This window comes from Salarias fasciatus, chromosome 18 (genome assembly GCF_902148845.1).
Source record: "Salarias fasciatus chromosome 18, fSalaFa1.1, whole genome shotgun sequence".
NCBI classification, from domain to species: Eukaryota; Metazoa; Chordata; class Actinopteri; order Blenniiformes; family Blenniidae; genus Salarias; species Salarias fasciatus.
Window position 1 is genome coordinate 13,297,122 of NC_043762.1, and position 23,811 is coordinate 13,320,932.

General features: G+C 42.9%; 1 protein-coding gene across 1 annotated transcript in view; it reads left to right on the forward strand.

The window, feature by feature from the left end:
- Nucleotides 1-23,811, forward strand: part of LOC115405634 (dipeptidyl aminopeptidase-like protein 6) — an 81,127-nt gene that overhangs the window by 41,954 nt on the left and 15,362 nt on the right. The window contains exons 2-8 of the mRNA XM_030115269.1: nucleotides 8,132-8,246; nucleotides 11,814-11,912; nucleotides 15,349-15,443; nucleotides 16,123-16,197; nucleotides 16,276-16,328; nucleotides 17,966-18,047; nucleotides 23,377-23,497. Of these exons, the coding sequence (XP_029971129.1) occupies nucleotides 8,132-8,246; nucleotides 11,814-11,912; nucleotides 15,349-15,443; nucleotides 16,123-16,197; nucleotides 16,276-16,328; nucleotides 17,966-18,047; nucleotides 23,377-23,497 (640 nt within the window). The remainder of the gene's footprint in view (nucleotides 1-8,131; nucleotides 8,247-11,813; nucleotides 11,913-15,348; nucleotides 15,444-16,122; nucleotides 16,198-16,275; nucleotides 16,329-17,965; nucleotides 18,048-23,376; nucleotides 23,498-23,811) is intronic.

Consider the following 23,811-nt stretch of genomic DNA (forward strand, 5'->3'; position numbering starts at 1 on the left):
CTCCAACATTGTAATGTTTGTGTCGTTTTGTTAGTAAATCATTTTTTTTCCAGGTATTGAAGACATTAACTCCATACAACAGGGCCTGAATGTTAGGCAGATATCTTCATATCTATAGAAAAGCTCTGACCTTGTTGCATTATGACTGAACACTGCAGCAGAACTCAGCTCAGTGGAACGCTGCAGCCTCCAGATGTTTTCTGCACTGTGGACTCGGAAATAAAATACCAAGCAATTTTATTCTGCTGGAGTGTATCTGGCTTGTATAATGGGGTATTATAGAGAAAGAACATATATTCAAAGAAGTATTCTCTCGGAGGGAAATTCTACACACCTTTGTAACCACACTGGCAAGTTATTGTAGCAGTTTGTTTAAATTCACATCTTGAGAGAAGCTGAAAATCTTGACTTGTTGCTCTGAATGGGAAGTAAAGCTACAGGACTACATAACCAGGATGTAAACCAACATTACAATTTCACATGTGAACATCTGTGATTCAACAATAACTTTCTAGATGTTTTAGTGGCTATTAGAAATGATTTTTATTCATTGTTAGGGTTTTTCCTGAGTATCTGTAGGGCAGACAATGCAATAATGAATAGACCGAGTTGCCCTTTTGATGAAATGCTGTCGCAGCAACGTGCTGTAGTAATGAATATGGCCCTTAACTCTCAGTTTCCTGCCCTCGTGTTCGACAGGACACCACACGATCCGAAAATGAGCTTAAAAACTTTATGTAACATTGTTCTCAACTGACTCATTATGCAGACAAAAGCAACCAAGCCCCCCTGTCTCCTCTGTGTCTTTTTGTTTGTTGTGTTGCTTATTGTCTCCGGTGGTTGACTGCACTCCTCTGTGGAGCACAGAGAAGTGGTCAGAGGGAGTGTGACCGTGTAGTTTGTTCATCCATTCATCGTTTGTCTCTTTAAACAGTCTAAAGTTGCAGGGAGCTTGATAGTATCAGATCCAACTGAAGGTAAAAAGCTTAAATTCTTGGGTATTGAAAAATGCATAGCAACAGATTTCCACTCCAGGACGCTTTCGATGGAATTTAGACTTCATCTGCCGGGCCTTCATGGACAAGTGATGCTTAAAACACTTATTGAAACTGGAATGGAGTTCTTTCATGGAGCAGATTTACAGCATTGCAGCAGTCTCTCAGATTCAGAGTTAATGTGACGGCTGCCATGCGAGGCGCTCCACCTGAAGTGAGAGTTTCAATTTGAAGTTCAACGCCGTGCTCAAGGACACTGAGGGTGAAATGGGGGTTTTAACAGAGCCACAGCAGTCTAAAGTGACGAAGATCATGTTTATATGATGAAAGATGTTCCTTCACTTCTGGACATATTTGTGAAAAAACTGCAGTCATTCGAATCCTGGACATCAGACGTTCAACCTGCTGACCTCCAGCAAGTGACTCATGTCTTTAAGAAGCAGCACCAACAGAGTTTTCATTCGCAGGTCTTTTGAACCCTGAACTCAACTAATGGGTCAGCAGTGCCATACACTCTTTAAATATTTTGAATTGTACTGTCTTATAGGTTTTGACCTTGTTGTAAATAGAAGTGTGTTTGAATCTTTCTGAACTTTAAAGTGGAGTTAAAGCAAAGCTCGACTGTCCAGGGGTTTGATAGATGTAACTTAGCAAGTGAGCTTTAAGATTCCTTTAAGTGAGGATCGGAATCACAGCAGAACACTGAAACTTTTAATTGAACAGGGAAGGTGGAAACTTTATTACAAAACAAGCAAAGATACCAGAGGCTCCAAGGCAGAAACCCTCAATTCTAAAGTTAAATGAACAAACAAAAAGTATCGCACTTCCCTCTCTGGCAGTTTATAAAACAGAAGAACCACAACGAGATTATCTACTAATGTCCAACACAAAAAGCTGCTAAAGGCACCAGTTCACTGCGATTTAATAAAACTGGGCTCATCAACACCGGTCTGTCCAAACAGCTCGGTGACCAAACAGCAAGGAGAGCGGACATCCTGAGGCTGATTTAGAGGGGGGGCCATTACCACTGTGAAAAGCTGAAAACACAACGGGCCCGATTTTCAAAAGCGCTGCACGCACAGAACTTGATATTGTGAGCACAAACGTGATCGACTCACACGATCACAAAGGAAATCCACCGACTGGACTTGGTCATGTGTCTGATGAAGCGTTTATCCAAGGAGCTTCATCAGTTCATGATGTTCTCTTGACCAGACCGGCCACTGACAAGACGAACTGACTGGAGAATTGATTGGAGAACAATACGCTGTCAACAGTGGAGAGACCGACGACGAAGCTCGATTTACTAATACAGTGGCTCGACTATAAAACTACCAAATCCAGGAGAATGTGGAGTGGGAATCATGACGTTCTGGATGCTCCTATCGTCTCCACGCTGACGGTGTGGACGGTGCGCCATCATTTCCACAGAGATGGAAACGACGCTCCTTGTCGTGTTCCCTCTGGTGCTTCCTGAGCACACGTCGTTCGAACTTGTTTTCAGACTCTTGCGATCCGACTCTCTCTGGATCAACAGGCAGGCCGACGCTCAACCGCTCAGGAACCATGAGCCAGAAGCAGGCATGAATTGTTAATCTCACTCATGAATGGCCATGACTTATTGATGCTCCAGAGGAAAAGTTTAGCCTGGTGTTCAGAGGCTTCACGCCGGAGTTTGACTGTTCTCCCTCAGCGGCTGCATTACACTGGAGTGAGCGATCATGTGTCAGGCGTCCAGTGTCTGTCAGACTGTTTGGTTCAAATGTCCACCTCCTCCTCCTCCCACCCCCCCATCTCGTTTTCTCAGAGTTAATGCCTCCGTCCCCTCGAAACTGGAAACACGGCCACATTACCATGAGTCCATGCTCCACTGTACGCCAGGCTGCACCATCTTCACTGCAAATCTGACTCAAATAACTCTCTGGGTTCCCTTGGAAACCAGGTGCTCAGAGATCAGAAAAGATCCATTTCACACTTCAGCAGCGAGCGGGGAAACAAAGGGATGGTTAGACAAAGGGAAAGTGGGAGGAAAAGAGGATTACAGAGAAAGAGAGAGTGGTGGAGGAGGAGGTTGGGGAGGGGGGGAGGAAGCTTGACCTTAAAGGAGGTTTTATCGGTGAAGCCCCCTTTTTGTGTGGGAATAAAAAAAGAAACTAGTGACAAATAGAGAGAAAAATTGAGGCTTCGTCTTTTCAGAAATGCACAGAGCAGCTGGAAATGGCTGCGGTCTCATTTATTGATGCATTTTGTGTTGCTATGAGCCGCGATGCATGCTGCTCCTCTCACACTGTGCAGGAGGAGCCGGTCAGGGACCTCTCACCGGGGCCCAAACGATGCAGAAGACAGTCATTTCCCTTCACGGGAGGATCCACTGTTTGACTTTTTAAGAGTTCTTCAAAGGCGAACAAACACACCGCAGCGTATGAGCACAACTGGGTCATTCAGTTCTGCATTAATGTCCTTTTAATGATACATTTTATCCTTTTACTTCACAGTATGTGGAAGCCAAGAGGTAAAAATAACCCGTATCTATATGGTAATGAAGTTGTTTATGCTTTTTACAAGTATTTTTTTGTTTGAGTCATTAATTTTACTTTTAAAAAGTGAAGAGGAGTATTTTCACAGTTCAATGAATCTTGATTTTGATCATGAGACGGATGGATGGATGGATGGATGGATGGATGCGGTGGCCTAGAGATCAGAGAGGTTTATTTATGCAGGAAAGTTTCCGATCGTTGAATCCCATCGCTGACGGGTCACCACTGTTGGTCCCTGAGCATGACCTTTGACCCCAGCAGCTCCCCAGGCGCCGCCCTTTGGCAGCCTGCTGCTCGTCATGTGGTTAAGGTTGAATATGAGACGAGTTCAATGCAGCGAAATAATTTCCCCAGGGAGATCAGTAGAGTCTGCCTCCTTTCTTTCATACGAAGATTCACTTTTATCCTCCGAGTACTAAGATTTACAGACGGCAGATGAATGTAAAAAGTATGATAAACATCCCACTTCCTCTGAAACACTGTCATAAATGCAGATTTCTCCTCATGGACAGAAAAACTGATGCTTTTCCTGACTTGTTAAGTTCTTCAGAGACTCGAGTTTACAGCTTAAATGCACAGAACATTAGGGAAATCACAAAAATAATGTGAAGTTCGACTCTGTTATCCCTCTTCGGAGACTTCATGGAAATGATTTTTTTTTTGTGCATTTTGAGTGAACTCGGAGTTGGAGCTCATTGTTGAGTAGGTGGGTGAAACGCTGCTCATTACACTCAGGGATGAAGCAGTCAGAACCGAGACACTTTAATAACAGTGAAATGTAGGCGAGAGCGCTGCTGAGTCAAAGTCACCGTGAAGCAGAGGAAATTTCCATCGTCCAACTTCTGGATGCTTTAAACATCTCACCCTCGTCTACAGATCTGATTGTTCAAAAAACATGGAAATGCAGGTTTTAATTGATATCGCGTTTTAGTACATAATCATGTTTTAGTACAAAAACCTGTAAAATTGCAATTATTTTAATGTAATTTGCTCATTGGATAGAAAAAAATATCTACAGTTACAGATTTCCATGGTGTCTTGTGATGGGATCTGCTGCTGCTGCTGTCTGGCCTCACTGTGATTCATCGAACTCGGAGTTATTTCAGAATTTGAGACCATCTGAAGCCGTCGACAGCGACGCCACTTTTCCCGCCGCGGAGCTGCGATAATGTCGTTCACGTCTTTGTCCAGCCGGCGTTACATATTTAACCACATCGACCGAGCAGATTACCGGCAGGACCGGGTCAGGCCGGAGCCGAGCGGCGGCGGACTGAACCGTGAAGAGACGTCCGACAGACTTTGATCGCGCATCGATCGGCTCTTCGGGCTCGGTAATTGAATAACCTAGTGTCCGTTTACGGGAGTGGCGAGCAGGAGGGAGCCGCCGGTGCCTGGCGAGTGGTACCCATCCTACATTTCCACAGCCTGAATTAGCCCACAGGGCCCGTGGGAGATGTATTTAAGATTGAAAAAGTAGGCTGTCTGAAAGGATTTCACCTCATGCCTCTGCTGCTTTCGCTATAGAGAGCGTTCTGCTGGATGGAAGAAAGAGAGAGAAATGCCTGGAACTAAGTATTTATTTACATCCCTCCCAGGCTGGCATCAAAGTGTCTGCCGATATTCTACGCACAGACATTTTTTGCTCCTCCGTTTTGTCACTCTTGCATTTATAGAGCCTCTCCATGAGGCACAGACCTGCATCCTGAACCGAAAGCACCTTCCTTCAGCCATTTCTGCTGCACATCTACAGGGAAAAAAAGCAAGACAGCGGATACAGAAACAAGACTATTATCTGCAGGCCTGTCAGGCTGCTGAATGCTTTATTCCGGGATCGGTCAGAGGTCTGGATCCCGTGTTTATCACACACAGTAACGTGTCTTTCCGATGATAACGCAGGGGGATGAATATCTATGAATCCGGCGAACAAGAGCGTGCAGCTTATCGTGAGAATCCGTACCTCTGCAGCAATAAATCAACGTATTGATGTGCCTGCTGTTTTTGTGCTCACTGCCCGAGTTATTGATTCACTCCGCCGTGAGACGAACCGTGCGCAGACAGCGGCAGAGTAAACACACATACGCTCGCACGGGATCATTTTTAAACATTTAATGGAAAGTTACTTGCAAAGTCTTTAAAGATATAAATAGCGCCGTCCCTGCTCGGCTGTCTCTTTCAGCCTCACGTGTTCGTGCTCCCCTCATTAAATGGTGGACGGTTCACACTCACTGCTGTATAACACACACACACCACCACACACACACACACACACACACACACAAGGTCTAATTGGTTACAAGGTTATCAACAGCTGGACTGATGTGGGTGGCTGGAGCTGCTCACTCTCGTCTGTCCCTGTGATTAATGTGCAGGTGTGTGTATCAGAGTGTGTGTGTGTGTGTGTGCGCCTGTGTGTGTGTGGTATCAAGGGGCACCTGACAGAAACCTTTAACTCCAGCAGCTCGTCCCTGAACCGCTAAGCGGAGCCGCTTCTGCTGCAGAGTTTCACGATGGATCAGGCTCCATGTTTTCTGTATCGTGCATGTTGTTCATGAATCACAAGGTCATGAGCAACTGTAAGGCCGCGTCTTCGGGACATAATGATTAAAGTACCGGAGTACTTTTAACTGGTGCCTTCATGAAACTGATTACTTTTAACGTTTCCAGTTGGGAAATTCCAATTTTCCAGTGTGGAACTGTTCACAAAACCATGACTAGATGTTGATCTGATGGCAGTGTCGGTTGATCTTGTCTGGTTGATGCTGGCTTGTGGTGGTCTATACTGGGTTTTTCTTGTTTATGGCTTTATTTGCTGGTGTTAAGCTGTTCTGTGTTGCTGGTTCATGTCAGTCGAGCACAGAAAACTGAAACTTTGCAACTAACTGCTAAACCATTATTGTTCAATGATCTTTGCTATTACTGCTGCTTTTTTTTTTAAAGATACTAAGCTACATATGCAAGGCTGAGGAAGTCTACTTATCGATATATAGTTAATATGAGTGATAGAAGTACATGTCAGGTGATAAAGGGGCTTTAGTTTGTTTTACAGGGTGTAAAAGGACAGGCTTAAAAAAATGTGAGTCCATCTCAGTGAAGGTCTGCAGCAGTGAATGATGGATTCTGAGTACTGTAATCCCTCCTGAAAATAAAAATACATGAGGCGTTGCCGAGAAGCGCTCCGACGGCGGCCCGGGCCTCCACGTGGAGGGAGTGAGAGGCGGCGTGGAGTTCAAGAGGCGAACCCTCGGCTGCAGTTATTTCAGAGAACTGTCTGTTCCTGCAGCTTTGTAATGGACACGGTGCGTCGGGAGGAGGCTGGCGGTGTGTGTGCTCTCAACACCGGCACGGCTTACACATCAGAACAGCTTAAGACGGGCGGTTCGGTCTTCGGAGGCCACTCGAACGCAGCCTCATTCCCGCGCTCCTGTTTTGTGCGTCCTGTGGAGTTTTTTGCAGCGTTCCAGCGTACTTTTCAAGCCGTGCTGATTAGCCGTCCTCCATCTGCTGTGAGGAGGACAGCGGATCACTGCTCTGCCTGTTGTGTGTGTGTGTGTGTGTGTGTGTGTGTGTGTGTGTGTGTGTGTGTGTGTGTGTGTGTGTGTGGCGGTGGCGGATCCACTCCAGCCATCAGGCGGAGCTGCAGGGAGCCGCTGCGTGACGCACGCGCATCTGTCCGAGGGCTGAAGTAGCCGCGCTACATCCCGTTCTTAATGCATCATCTAAAGGCCAATGTCTGAAGACAATCAAAAGTACTGTTCAAATGTAAAAATGACCCTGATTTCAGAATCCCGCCTTTCATCAGGCTCAAGTTTCTTTCAATATAAACAGTTCTACACAAAACAGCACATCGAGGTACGGATGCTCATCACTGAAACTTTCCTGAATCTCTCAGATGTTTGCTGGTTTAAATACAGGTAGATTTATACAGAGCGTGTAGTACTGTTGTCAAACTTGTTTTCATACAGCCCGGTTTCATCCCAGCACGAAAATAACTCTAAATAGAGTTCTGGAAGATTTTCCTTCTGTTTTTGTGTATATTTTAAAGCGCCACATTTTGACACAAGTTTTAAGAAAACACATGAAATCTGATCAACAGTCATTTGTTCAAAATGCAGTGAAACGTCCAGAGACGATGCTCTTTAACAGACCTTCTGACGGCGCGCTCACGGTTACTTTAGATTCAGATCTGTGCACGTGCGTGCAAGTGTTGAAGAGGAAGTGCCTTTTAATCGCTGGCTGTTCAGCAGTGTGTTTTATCTTAGTGTGTATTCGTGCAACATTTGAACAGGTTTACTCTTCAGCCAGCAAAATAACTTCATTCATTCAGACGCTTAAGTTGTTTGTGCGCTTTGATTTTGTTTTTGTTTTGTTTTTTTTGATAAAAGAAATGCGTTACTGTTCTGAATCTTATATGATCTGTTCTTCATTTCAGTTATCATTGGTATAGAATTAACTGTGTTTGAATTCTGATGACAGAAGTCCTGTTATTCTAACATTGTTTCACAACATTGCCACATGACATGGCTTCTGAAATTAGAATTGCTGTTTCTTAACGCTGCGTCTGGAACGCGATGCTGATGTGGTGCCTGTGCTGCATTTCAGGACCTGGTGGGCAGCGCTCCGCCTCAGAGGAACTGGAAGGGAATCGCCATCGCTCTGCTGGTCATCCTCATCATCTGCTCCCTGATCGTCACCTCCGTCATCCTGCTGACCCCCCGTACGTACAAGAAAAATGCGCCACCAATCGGACGGCGTACTTTAAGGAGGCTTAATCCTCTTAACTGAGGATTTTGTTTGTATGAAAAATGTTTAATTCTGCATCAAACAGCAGCTTAGCGTCTTCAAAATCGCTGCTCATTCATAAAAATCTGATCCATCCCCAAAGATTTAAAATGGGCATTTTCTTTCTGGTTTGCAAGGTTTCAGAATATAACTCGTATGATATCCAGACAAATGAGATACACCACCTACATCACCGTCTCCTCTCTGAGAAACAACCACTGTCCAGATCTGTTCAGTTCGCCTCAGGTGACGAAGCCTCAGCTGCAACATGAGAAAACACTTCAGTGGGATGAAGCTCGGAGCACACACACCTCGGCTGGTTGCTCTGAAAAACTGGAGAGAGGGGAAAAAAAAAACGCATAAAGCAAATATTGAAAATTCAATTGAAACCTGATTACTGAGAAACAAGACCGGCTTAATGTGGGACAGAGAGGGACGGCACGCAGGATGAGTTTAGTGTCAGACATGAAGGAAATGAATTACAAAAAAGAAGAAGAAAAAAAATAGAGTAACCAGATTCTGTTCACTCCACTGGATGCAGATATTTTTACTGGCAGACACAAACCTGACAGAATATATCTGTCTGTATTCCCCTCTATTTTCTGTTCTGTTAGACAGGATTCAGATTTTACAGTTTTATTGTCTTGTTCATTGGAAGCTAATGTTAATTTACTTGAAGGTGGGAATCTTTCACTGCTGATCTCTCATCTCTCTTCTCTGTGTTTTATATCTTCTTAAAGTGAAAACAAGCCTTTCATTGCATTTTGATGTCGGTTTACACAACAACAGTGCTCAGAACCACTGAGAACAACCTTTTGAAAAAGGCTCAGGTGGAACTTTAGTGCCAGTTGAGTCTTCTTCTGACCTTGGTTTCAGAGTTCTGCCTGTTCGTCCTGTTGTCCACGTGGCTTCCGTTTCACACTGGTTTCTTGGCGATTTTCATGCTGCTTACGATTGTTTTTTGACGGGGATTTAGCTGGAAAACGTTCCTGGTGTCTCCTTCGCACAGGGCGGGCTCTGAAGTCTGGACTCTTCACATGAAGCCGTATTAATTCTCCTCTTGGCAGCCGGACTGGGCCTCATCCCGCCGCGCTGGCAGCTATTTTAATTTGATAACCCTGTTTCGACGGGGGCAGGGTTTTACAGATGACGGGGCTTCTCCGGTGGGTGATTGTATACCGGTTTTACACGGAGGCGGGGTCATCGTCTCACTGGGTAATGGGCCTTTTAATGCGTAATGCCATTCAGGCCTGTGTAATGGAGATGATTATGCAGTAATGGCTCCAGTCGTTCGTCAGATTGGCACAGCGCTGGAGCTCCCCTTTTGCCTGGTGTTGAAAATTAGCTTTTCTCTGTTGCTCTGCAGCTTCTTGCCAGAATTTCTCAGATTTTTTTTCCAAGTCGATAAACACTCAACAGTGTCTGACACACCATTTACACACTCAGATCTCGGCGGGCGCTCGCAACGTGAAGCCTGTCGGTGAATCCGTCAGCGCGCCGTTTTATACAGTAAAGCCAGGCTGTCAGTCACTGGAAACCCAGAATTCGTGAAGGTGTGTGGCGGCAGACTGTTGAAAGGTTGGAACGGGGGAACAGAGTTTGCACTTCCTCACGTCCAAACTCACTGCAGCCCCCCCACCGCCTGCCTGAACCGCTGCTCCACCTGCTCTTCACCCGTCAGCTCCACGTCGAGCAGCGGTGTGAAGCCAGACCAGGAGGAGAGCAACGTCTTCTTTCAGCTCTGCTCTCCACTGAGCAACCTTCAGAGAGGAGAAGTATTGAGATTTAAAAAAAAAACAACAAAAACTCAATTTTTAAACTTATTATGGCGACATGAGAATCTTGATTTTCCTTGTCTGGATTTGTGGACATTTAAAACACTTTAAAACCAACAAATGCAATAAAAGAAACTTGGAAACAAGAACAACTGCATTTACGATTTACCTTGTGGCTTTTTTTTTTTTTTTTTTTTCCAGGTAATTTTTGGAGTACCGTAATTTTGGAGGATTTTCAGACTTGCATCTTAGGATTTTTTTTTTTTTTTCCTTCCGACTGTTTTGGCCTCATTTCTGTTGGGGCCTTGCTTCCCGTCAGTTTTTGGGGGTGCGGTTTGGAATAGTTTCCGGTGTGCTTCGTCCTAATTTTGGTGGGTTTTCAGCCATGCTTCTTGTTTTTTGCACTTGTTTGGCTTTGTTTACCAGTTTTTGTTGTTGTTTTGTTTTATTACCTGTTTGGCCTTGCTTCTTGTCAGGTCATTGGACCGGACAGGCCTCGTTTTTTCATGGGCTTTTGAACTGGTTTTGACCTGATTTTGGTGGGTTTTCACACCTGCTTTTCTGTTTTGGGGACTTTTGGCTCATCATTTTTATCATTTTTTATATAATTTCGAAACACTTTGTTTTAGTCGTTTGGATTGCGTTCCATCCATTTTTAACTGCGGGATTTCAGTCTACCGTTTAACTGTTGTTTCCAGGGTTTAGCATGGTTTCTAACTAATTTTTGACCAAGGCAACTTCTTTCTTATTGTTTTATGGACTAGAATTTAAACTTTTCTGATTAGTAGATTAGTTTTGCCTGGCTTGTTATTGTGTTTTTTGTTTGTCTTTGTTTTATTAACATTTTCCACCTGAAGAAAAGGTCGTCTTATTTCAGACAGGATTACTCTAAAGTCAAGGATCAAAACTCAACTTTTTCAAATAAGCTCTGCCTCATTTTTCGCTGTTTTGCACGTGGTTTCTGAGGTGTAGTTCTGCATTGTTCTCCACAGCTTGTGTCTTCTGAAGTTTTACACTTGTTTTGTGCAGATTCTGCCTGGTGTCTTTGCGGTTTTTGATGTTCTTTTTGTTCGAGTTTGTTCAAGTTTAACCTTATTTTCAGACAGGTTTTTCCACCCACCTTCAGATTCATCTTTAGCTTGTTTTTGGACGAAGTTCCAGCTGATTTCTAACGTTATTTTGAACCAGCTGAATTTCCTCCAGATTGTCATCAGCAGCCGATGACAGTTTTTGTGTTCGGATTTAGACAGACATCAACCGAGTTTTTGCATCTTTTCAGTCAGGTACCTTGTTTGTTTCTTGTTTTATTCACTCATATTATGACTACTTTTTAATTTGTATGTTAGTTTTAAACATGTTTTCATGGTTTCATATTGGGGTTTATCTGTTTGGTATGTTCCACATGATTTCAATATGTTTTGGATGTTGTCTTTTTTCTTTTCTTGTTCTTTTTTTTGGGGACTTTAGGCTGATCAGCCTGGTTTGCCCTTCAAACTTTTTTTAGCATCTTTAACCTGGTTTTTAACTAGTTTTGGGTGAGTTTTCAGAACAGTTTCATTTGGGTTTCTCATTAGTCTTTCTTTCAATTTGCATTCAGACTGCTTCTTAACTGTAAGACATTAACTCTTGAGTTTAAAAAGAATAAAAGGTGCTGAACCTTCTGAAGATAAATGATCTCTCTGCATGTGACATATGTTTAATGTTTCTGCGTTTCTTTGTCCTGGCAGGTGAAGACGACAGTAACGCCCTGAAGAAGAAAGTAACCATCGAGGATGTCTTTGGACTGGACCTTCACATCCACGACCCAGACGCGAAATGGCTCAGCGGTGAGGGAACCAATCTCTGACTCTGACATTTCCAATCCCACTTTCACATCAAAACATTTCCAGGCGCATTACGACGGGCGCCAGTGACGCCCATGACTCAGAATACACCAGCGGCATTAAGAATTTTTCTCCTGTGTTAAAAAGAAAAAGTTGTTTTCATCCGACTAAAAAACATAACCCGTACATATAAAACTCTGAAAAACCCTTTTATGTGTCCAATTTCTTTCTCTACGTTTGATGCACGAACAAAGAAACCGAACATCTCTTCAGATTTTCATTGCAAATAAACACACATGAAAGGTTTCGACTCTGACACATCAAACTGAATTAAATAAATGAATGATATGTTGAATGTAAGCGCTCAAGGTCAACAAACTCAAGAAAAGCACTGATGCCTATTTAATACACATCAGCATTCCAGCTCACTTCAACACATTTTTTACCTTCAACTGTCACCTTTTCTTCAAATTGTGTGCTACTGATGGTCTTGTATAGTTTTATATTAGTTATTGGATGCTTTATGTAGTTTATTGCTGTTTGAAAATGGAGCAGATGATTCTTCAGGCTGGCTTAATTGCTTGTTTTTTTTTTTTGAAATAGTTGTCATGATAGGCTGTGTTTTATAAATGAGGAAATGATAAAATTATGTTTTCAGGCTGATTTTATTAACGTTTTGGACTTGAACTCTAATAGCATATGGTAGTTATGGGTGGGTTTGTGTTCAATTCCGTTTGAATATAAGCTAGTTTTCTTTTGCGACGGTTGGATTTTAATGCGAATTCACCAGTTGCACGATCAACTCAATGCATTTTACATCCGTTTGTTTTTGTTGCAATAACTATAAATGAATCAGCGCTACACTTTGATATAAGTTGACTCTTAACTACTTAAAAACCATGCCACTTATAGTCCAGAAAATACATTACACAACTCAGCACTACTTCTTAAACTAAAGATTCTCCGCGGTGAAGAAAAATGGCTCAGTGAGAGTTACTCTACTGAGCTTGTTGTAGTCTGATGGTCTCGTTTTCACAGTGAACAACTCAGCAGCTCCTCTGTGACCTCTGACCTCTGACCTACACCAGTGAGGAGGAAACTGCAGCCTGAGTTCAGACAGGAGGCATGAGCAAACACAGTGACCCCTGCTGTCTGACAGTTGAACTACAGCACCACACACACACACACACACACACACACACACACACACACACACACACACACACACACACACACACACACACACACACACACACACACACACACACACACACACACACACACACACACACACACACACACAAAAACTACTTTCCAACTCCATATTTTGGATAATTTATATAAAATGCAGCATGTTCAAATGGAAATGTTGCTTTTCCTCCTTTGCATTAAGTTGTTTCCCAGCAGAGGGGGAAACAATCAGCAGGCGGACATAAATCAGCATAACACCGAAGCTCGCACACGTGTAGACAGCTTGCACAACAAAGTCGTTCACACTCACAGTGTATACATTGAACTGCATCTGTGACTCTGCGTGTTGGCGTACAGGAACTTCGTGAACTCACATCTGCCTCTTTGTCTCGCCCTGATTACCTGCATTAACCGGCTTATTAGCATATAATTAGCAAAGTTACTGCATTTCCGTGCCCTTCGCCGCGGTGATGAAAACATCCTCGACACCTGACGAAACTCCAGCAATCCATCGCCTGACATTGCATCCTGTCGGCGGCGAGAACGCAATCACCTCCCATTTGGCGCTAATGACCTGCTGATAAGAATCCCGGCGGGACGAGAGCACACTCCAGTAGTCCTCATCAATATTTCGTGGGCTTCATTCACGGCGGCTCGTAATTGATCCCAGCTGCTCTTTGATCACCGCTTGCCTCACTAGTCTTTGGACTCACCTCTGAGTTTCGCACGCAGCCTCAGGTCCAGAGAAGAGACATTCAACCTTCCAACAGATCAGCAGAACTTAAAAGCTCCTGCTGCATGTTGGATCAACAGCTGTAAACACAACGCACGTCTCCCACAGTCACTATCAATAAAATCAATCAACGAAACTTTACTGTAACTGCTCCTTTCAGGCCGTTGATGCAGCTCAAAGTGCTTCACAATAGAATGATGAAGACGCTTCAAGGAAAAATCAATGCATACTTATACGTACACATCCACAGGTGCACATACACATGAATATTCACATGTGCACACATGAAGAGGACCACTGGGTCCTCATTTTGACCTGAGAAAGTTCCTGTCAGTGACCAACATGCCGATCGTACGGATGCAGCAGGAAGACGGCAAACCAAGAACAATAGCAGGATAACGGCTGGGATGACAGAAATTTCAGTCCAGTTAAATTATTAATGTCTTACCAAGCCCCTTTTTCTTTCGCTGCATTTATCACATCGCACCGCGTCTGAAAACACAAAAATTTGGAAATAAACAAAAGGACTCACGCTTTGAAATGAAGCCAGGAAGACGAAGTAAAACATGATGTACTTTTGGAGCCTTTATGGTCAATGAGACATTCAGCTGCTAATCTGTTTTTGTTTCTTTCCATTTTCATCAGGCAGTACACACTGTGCAACATTTTATTGTAGGAAGCTACATTTCTGAATGGTGTAACATTTAAATGGTAATACGCAATGTTATTTTCAGTTTTGTTGTCTCTAACAATAAAGCAGCAAAGCCGTCGCTGCCTCAAGCTGCTTTTACTGATGATTGTGTTTCTGACTGTATCACAAACAAAACCACCGACTGGATAATTGTCCCCACTTTATTATGACTCCCAGCTCAGATCTGATGATGGAATTGATTTGGCGTAAATGGACAGTTTCTTTCCTGGACTGAGTCTGCACCGACAGTAACAACTCTTTGTTTGTTTTCTCCAGTCGATGGAAAGTTGGCATCAGACTGAGGCGGCACAAAATGTTTTCACTGGCAGAAACACGTGTCGGAGCCTCGACTTGGCTTGTGTGTGTGTGTGCATGTGTGTGTGTGCATGTGTGTGAGGCTGGCACTTTCCTCATCACACGCTGACTATAGAATCCTGCCATTTTGAAACCACTCATTTTTATAAAAACTTTAGAAAAACAATCAGGCTCCGGTTCCACGTTTCAAGTAAAGAAAAAAAAAAAAAAAGGCGCATCATTTTTGGGTTTCATTTCAGAAAAGTTTCGCGTTGAGATGACAACTTTTTTAAATCAGTGTCAGGTTACAGAGAAAATGATGTAATTTTCATGTTGAGTCACTAGTAGGTGCTGTTTTCAGAAACGCCACGCATCGTTGTCCGTTTTCAGTTTTCGCTTAAAACATTGAATAAAACGAACCACAGCTCAGTGTGGCGCTCGGTATTCCACATGCCAGTGACCACACGTTTGTTTTAGTGTCTTTTACTTTTTGGTGCCTGGTTGTGATCCCGTTTCTCTACGGTTTGCAGACAACGAGCTGCTGTATCGTAGCAGGGACGGAGACGTCATCAGGCTCAACGCCGACACGAAGGAGCAGAGGGTCATTGTTCCCAACCAGCTCTTCGTGAGTATTTAAAAAAAAAAATTAAATGAAATCATTTCACTTCACCAGATTTAGTCTAGTTTTTAATTATTATTCCACTGGTTCTGAAGTAGAGCAGTGTGATCTTGACACTTCCCACAATCTAAAACCGCCAAGTGCTTTTATTTTGAAGTTTTCTCCTTCTGAGTGAGTGTGTTTCTCAGTGTTTGGCTTCACATTTTAAAAAACCATGTGCAGAAAGAGATATTTTTGGGGGTTTTTTTAGCCATTTTTATTCAAGCAGTAACTTTTAGAATACATGACTGTGGGGCATGAATTTTGAAGGTTAATCGTGTCTTATGATGTGGAACGTTTCCCAAAAAATTTCAAGCGTCAAATATAAAGAGTTCAAAAGTAATGAGTCAGAACAGCGTGTCGATTTACTGAAAATAACCCATTTTTAACCGTCTTATGACTATAATTATATTCAGGCTGCCAGGAATTAATTAGGTTTTATGTGTGTGGCATTGTCAAAAAAAAAAAATGTAATGAGTGAGGGCTTCTGCTCCTTTTTCCAAAATAACTTCCAATTTTCAGTGTCTTAAAATACGAATGCCAACTTCTGTAAAGTTTTACACTCTTGTAATGAAACACTTGTGTGAAATAATCTGGTCTGCTGATAGTACATAATGTGACCAGCCCTTCTTTTCGTGCCGTCCAGGATCGATCCAGAGCAGCCAGGTATCAAGTGTCTCCGGACCTGGAACATGTGCTTTTTGCGTTTGAAGTAAAACCGGTGAGAAAAATCTACCTGGAACGTTTTCTGGATCAGATTTTTGAGCCTCTGTGACCGAGTCGCTGTTTTCTCCCACAGCTGTACCGACACTCGTACTCGGCCAAGTACATCATCTACAGCCTCACGTCGCAGTAAGTCTTCCAGAGGGTTCTAGAACATGCGAGAATTAGCCAAAGGTTGATAAAGTATTTGATTCTGTTCTTCTTGTTTAAAATGTTTGAGGGTGTTTGTGGGTGTTTAACAACATGCTGAATATTCCAAAGCAGGATTTAAATGTTGAGTTGTCACGAGGGTGTTTGGGCTCTGCTGTGCTTTATTCTCTCCTGGCCTGGTTTTCAGCTCGTCATCCATCTCTGTCCGCTTGGCTTCCCCGCCGCTTGGTGTTTGTACCGAGCCCAGCAAAGTCAGCTTGAGCTAAAAACAGACTGCGTGATTGATGAAGGTCTATAATAATTGAACAATCCTGAAAAACTCTTGCCGTCTTTGCTCTGATCCCTCATTTGTGTCCAGATATAAAGTCAGTATCATACAGGCAGTGTGGAGCGAGTGCTGTAGAGAGGGAGAGGGCGTTTTTTTTTTTTTTTTGTCTTTGTAGAGGGAAACTTCATTTTTTGAAGTTTCAGATGATTTCAAAACTCAGAGAGAGAACTCTTATTGCAGCTTGCAATGAGATTTACTTTTCTTTATTATTCTTACAGCAGAAAAATAATCTAAAGTAATCAAAGTTGGAAAAAGAACAAATTTCACTCTAACTTTGTTTGTATAGCCCTTTTATAAAACAGGTACATTATGCTTTACGTAGCAAGTGAGCAACAGTTCGAGATCTAGGTCAAAAATCTTCATTAAACCATTTCAAAAGTCTAAACTCTAAACTTTGAACCGGTATCAAACCAATCATCCAAAGTTACATTTTAGCCCGTCCCAAAAATCTGAATTTAGTTATTACAGCGATGGAACTGGATTGAATTAATACTAATACAAACTGGTACAAAACTAGTAACTAATATAAAACCGTACCCAAATTTATCTATAACTAGTTGAAAAGCTATCATATTTCAAATCTAGCACAAAATTATTCAAAAAATCTGATGGAAATAGTTAAAAAAAAAGGACCAACTTGGTTTAAACTGGCCTAAAATTCTAAAAGTTCTGTTTGAACCGCGACAACAGATCAGGATGTTCTCAAATCAAAGGAAAATATGAAATTCAAACCAAACCAGGAATAAAAAAAATCTCATCTCACGTTTGAAACCAGCCCCCAAAAAAGTCCTATTCAAGATCTCGAATACTGTCCCAAAACTAGTCACAAACCTAGTTTAAATTGTTTAAATGTGGCTGTAATATGACCTGAACTGGTCCAAAATCAGCCTGGGGCTGATCCAAAAACTTCTAACCAGAACAAAATGTTTAGAAAAGCTTAAATTAAAGTTTGCTGTTGTCGTCTTGTGGCATCTTGAGCTAAAAGAATGTAAAACTGGTTCAAAACCAGCACAAACATTCTTATCCTGCTCAAAAGTCACTAAAACAGAGGTAGTCCAACAGTAAAACCCTGATTTCAATCTAAAACTCATCTAAACTGAAATTTTTATGTAATATGAACAGTTTGAGACTGCCTTTATTCAGACAGTCAACAACCACAGTCTAAAAACCACCAGCATCCTGCTGAGGGAGCCGAGAGGCCGGTTCCAGGGATTTATTCCAGGTTTTTCTGAGACTGTTCCAGCAAAACTGTGCAGATTTATAATGATATAATGTTCGATCTCCGCAGGGAAACTTGGCCTCTGAACCCCCCCGAGGTGCACGACGCCGTCCTGCAGTTTGCCGGATGGGGACCCCAAGGCCAGCAGCTGGTAAGCAGCGTTAGCGAGCCGCTGATGGAAATCTGCCGGGATCGGCCTGCCCTCGCTCTGCAGCCATTTGTGGTTCGTCACGGCGGAACAGCCAGATCTGGCAGCGGTGTGTGTGTGTGTGTGTGTGTGTGTGTGTGTGTGTTTGTGCGCGCGCGCTGCCACGGCCGCGTTAAAGGTTGGAGGGTGAACTCTGCTTCGACCTCCGTCAATGTCGGCCAAAATCATTTTCGCTTCGTCACCGCCGGCGAGCGGCCGAGAGCCGCAGTGGCAGATGGCATCTCGGCGGCACCAGGCGAGGTTTGGACAGCGTGAGGCTGCTGGGCTCCGTGCGTGTGTGTGTGTGTGTGTGTGTGTGTGTGTGTGTGTGTGGAAACCCATCTGAGATTTAGATCATTGTAGGGAGGACATTTTGGACTGAAAAAAAGAGCAATCGACCTGGCAGATTGTATTTATGATGCGCTTTCCACACAAGCAAAAGTCAACACACAATGATATAGTTTGTAATATAAGAAAGGAAAATAATCACATCCCACCATGCACACACACACACACACACTCACCTCACATACTGCGCCTTTAACCTACTAAGAAACGCGCTACCATAGTTTATAACCGCTTCCTGTTCAACACTGATCATGACAAATTAATGATGAATGGAAAACATGATTAAATCATCCTGATAAACAATATAGTACAATATAGTCAATACTGTTTGTGTATTATTTCTGGAATTTGTAATAATATGATTCAAAATTGAAGCTATAACTGGTGAAATACGTCGGTCGTTGGTCAGTTTCTCGTGATTTGTTCAAATTGACCACAGTAATGAGCGTTTGCCAACAGAAGTATTTGGGAGCCTGTTAAAGCTAGAAAAACAATATAAATATCAATTTTGAACTAATCAGAGATATACTGTATAAACTGAGTCTTACCTTAATCAAAAAGAGAGAATGAAGCTAAATTATCAAACATTTCTGATTGTCAGTTATCAGTGAACCGTTGTTTGGGTGAATTCAATGAAACTCATTGAGCCAAACACTCTGAAGTTTTAATGAAGCTCGGTGGCGGTCAGATCAGGTTGAGGCAAAAGCTGCATGGAAACTGGCTCATGTCCCATCTTTTGTTTTATCAGAATATTTTTACAGTGAGTAACCTCCAAATACCTGAAAATGAAGAAAATAAACTACTGTAATATACGACACAGCACTTATTCATCTGCTTTTGATTATTTCATGTCCATAGGAAAACCTCAGATTACCTCCAACAGCCCCCCCCCCCCCCCCCCCCCCCCTCCATTTTCTGCTCTTCGTATGTGTACAAAATAAAATGTAGACACTCAAATCTCTGATCTTGAAAGTCAGTTTAATGTGACATTTCAGACTCGATGTATTTTCCACTATAATTTCACGCTGGATTTGTTCGAAAAAATTATCTGGAATTTGGATTTTATGCATTTTTAACAATGGATTTCTGCATGAGAGGAAGCGTGGTAGAACTTATAATGATTGAAATTGTCCTCTTGAGGAAAAGAAAGAGCTCATAAACATTATAAACATTTATAGACGGAGACTTCCAGCGGCCCGGAAAGTGTGATTTCCTATCCGTAGTGCCATTTTCGAGGACTCGCTCTCATTTTAATGATGCGGCCTGCTCATAAATTTTCTCATTGTCAACACAAACGACGACGCTGAAATCCTCCTGCGAGGCTCCAAATTGCTTCTGCGGCCGCGGCCTGTTGTAGCTTTTTACTCCTCGGCGCCGCCGAGCCTCATTGTTGTGCAGAATCTATTAAAAACACATCAGCCTGCCACAGAACAAGTGACGAGTTGTTTTACTGAGGAACTCCGGCTCTGTAGGTTTTTCTCACATTGAGTCAGTTCTGCTGCTGTAAAAAAAAAATCTCAGGTTTGCCGGACTCATATATTAAGTGAGAGTAGCAGATTTAAAAAGAAAATTAAACCGTCAAAAGAAGTTCAGTTTGGTCTTAACTGTGTGTTTGGTTTGTAATTATTCTTTTTAAACCAGTAAAAACATAATGCTAAGTGTTTTTAGGTCAGAGAGCTTGGTTGGTTTTGTTCGCCTCGTGATTTGTTGTCAGGGAAAATATTCGCTTTTCTTTTAATGAGCTTCAAAGCGTCTTTTACGCAGGTACCTGATGAGAGCTTTTAAGTTCTCAGGCTGTTTCGTTTCCCTTGTTGGCTTTAAATAGTTTTCTCTTTGGATTGTGGTGTTTCAACATCCCTCAGCTGGTTCTCACACACCTTTCCAGAGTAATTACTCTCATCGAATCATTTACTTAAAATTACAGATACATCACCGGGAGGAAAGACAAACGCATTTCAAGTAAAGGATGAGACTTGAAGGAAAGCAGATTTATTTGCATATGAAGATAATGAAAGTGACGTTTCCTTTCCGGAAGCCGTTACTGTATCCGTGTTTGATTTAATGAGCCGCCCAGGTTCTCCCTCAACGGCGAGGCGAGCGCTCGTCTTTCGTCTCTCTCTGATCCGGAAATGTCGACTGTTCTCACGCTTTTTTGCTTTTCCTGTTTCGTTTCACTGTCTGCCACAGTGTAATGATTTCCCATTAAGTCCATCACAATCGGGGCAATTCATCACGGAGCGTTTCATCGGACCGTGAGACGTACAGCGAGAGGAGACGCCTCCTACAAAGCTCCCTCATTAAACCACCTGCAATTAGTGACAGCGAGGCCAGGTCAACATGCACACGTGTGCACAAACTCACACACATGCACACGTGCAAAAAAAACACTGTTTCATTGTGGATTCTGGACACACCATCACCCATACACTCCGTACTGTGAACAAAATCAGGAAGAATATCCAAGCTCACCAACTGATAAAAGCCTAAATGACACACAGGAACGTAGAGAGGGAAGTATTCTCCATGACGCATTCTACACGCTCAATGAGCTGCGCTTTCATACTAAGCATCAGCTCTTCACTTTAATAGTTTCTGCATTTTTTGAATTCATTAAATGATCTCTTTCCCTTCAAAATGTAGTTCGAAAGCCTCTTCAAGCCCCTCAATGTCTTGCCTGTGATTAGTCTGTGTAACCAAACTAGAAAAACTGTCTTTCTTTTTAAAACTGGGGTCGGGTTAGGGTCGTGTACCCAACTACCAATTCATTATCACCACCTGTTGTTGAGGATTGTTGTTTTTTTTATTGTCTGAAAACAGGCAGGTGGCCCTTTCTGGGGGTTTTCTGCTTTAAAATGTAGTGATTAAGGTGTCAAATACAGCCGGGTTTCCTTTTCATTTCCACTGGCATTTCTGAGCTAATTCACCAAACAAACCTTAAGTCAAAGGTTTTTCCTCAAAGTCGAAGGACTCAGTTATGAGCTGAAGACGGTGACAGATACAGGATTTTTTTTTTAAAGGCAGAATTTGAATTAATCTGACAAGTGGTAATGGTGCGGCTTCATTGCTTTGAAACCATCATCTGGACAAAAACACACTCAGACACACAAAAGAAAAAAAAAAAACTCCCACAAATAATAAAAACCCTGCTATTCCAGCACCACAGGTTTCTTTGATGTTCCTTCTTTCATCTCGCTTCCCTTTTGAAATAACTATTTTCTAGCCTTTCAGTTGCCCTCCCCTTCCTCTTATCCGATTCCTTTCAGGGCTCAAAAGTCACGGAGCCGCTTCATCCAGAGACTGGAACCTGCGCTGCAGTTTTTAGAGGCCGTTCAGGGTCGTCTGCCACTAAATGCTGCACTGCGTTCGATGCCGACATTGAGCGTCTCAAGTTCACCGGCTGCATGCGTCTTTTTTTCAATATTGCAAAGTTGCACCAAGGTTTCGAGCGTCCAGGCTGCTTCAGCGAAAGGTGTAAATCACATTAATTAAAATACTGAAGCTCCAGGGTTTATGCTGCGGTTTGAACGCTGCCCATCCGGACCCGTGGCGGATTTTTAAACCTCCAGCTTCCATCTTTTAACGCAGGCCTGCATTGATCTACTTTCCTCAGATGTTGATCCCACAATATAAAAATTTCATTTTCTCAACAGCAGTCTATGGATCAGAGCAAAAAAAATTTTAAAAAGGAAAAATCAGGACTCGTGCCTGTTTTTCTGCGTCTTGCCAGTGGTTTGAGGCTCATCAGATTGAAGTGAAGAGGCTCGAGCCAGTCGGATGTGGCCCGCACTTCAGATAAAAATCAATCCCTCATTCATCTTCCTCATGCTGGCATCACGACTCAAACCCCCGGGGCGGGGTGGGAGGAGAGTCTCCACCAGCTCCAGGACCGAGATTAACAACAGAGAGGGTCTTCAGAGGGCTTTAGGGAGGACTCCCACTTGAACTGTGATTAGGAAACATTCTTTAACGGAGTGTGTAAAGCAGGTGCTGGCTGGGAATTCGCTGCTGAGTGGGCAGCTGCAGTTCTGTGTTTACATGAAGTAACAGAATTAAAAGCTCCGGGAGGGTTTTGGTTTCCAGATGTTTCCTGTTAACAGGCGAACGAGACACAGAAGCTCCAGGTTTTTACTGGAGGAAAACAATTCAAGGTGTTTGTCAGGATTACTGGTTGAGGAGTTTTCAGTATCGTGTAGAAAAACTAACAAGACTGAGTATCCAGCTTACCTGATATTTAAGGTTTTCGTTTTGTTTTTGCAGCCCTCTCCGTCTCTGGCGTTCGTCTCAAAGCTTTTGGCTTCTATCTAGTTTGTCACACTCTTCCACTGCGATGCCACTAAGCTGCTCTGAGAATGCAGGAATCCTTTTTGCATGGCAGATTTCAGCCCTCTAAAGGTTTCCAGTTGGATCTAGGTCAGGAGTCACTGTCGGACACTTTCAGACGCTTTGATTTGGAATGAACGCCTTTCTTTTTTCCTGTCTGAAACGTCTCAGAAATCTGTAGATCCGTAATGAGTCTGGTCCCAGAAGTATCTGAATACAGTCCTGAAAAGGAGACATAAAGGTTGAGCTTTGGAGTCCGTACTGGGGAGCATTCAGATGGGGTCGACTGCCAGTACCAGGGGGGCAAGAGGGTAGAATCCAGTGTCAGGGGCAAACGCAGCAGGGTCCACTGCCAGCACCGGGGAGAAACCAGTTACGATCCAGAGCCAGAGGCAGCAAGAAAAGCGCGGTTCTAAAATTACCCGCAGCATTTTACAGATTAAACAGAATATTTCACCGTCTCTGTGTGTTATAAACATTTTATTTCTGTGTGTTTGGTGTTCTGATATAAAACTTTGGATTTTTTTAATGAATTTTCTGTGGAAATTGTTATTTTTGTGCTCTTCTCCAGTAGAAGCTGCTGATAGTGAATTAAAAGAGTGGCGTGCTCTCTTCCTCTGTCCAGATCTTCATATTTGAAAACAACATCTTCTACCGGTCGACCGTGGAGAACCGAGCGATCCGCCTGGTCTCCACTGGGAAAGAGGGCGTCGTCTTCAACGGGCTTGCTGATTGGCTGTACGAGGGTAAGATGAGGTTATAACAAAACAAAGCTTTCCATGCTGAGAACACTAAAGGTTCCTTTAAAGTTCTGTGCGAAGACAAAAAAAAAAAACGTCTTTCATTCAGCTTAAATAAAATTGGACAAATTAAGTCAAATTGGACTTAATAATGGCTTCTGAGAATATATTACAAGTCCTCAGTGAGCAAGAAACATTAATGTCCCCATTAGAAAAGTCTATACTCCGCTAAGAAACCTCTCTACAAGATTTAAGAGGCCAGCTGTGGGGATTTTCTCCAGGTCAGTCACAAGACTATTAAGGAGTTTTGGACGGTACCA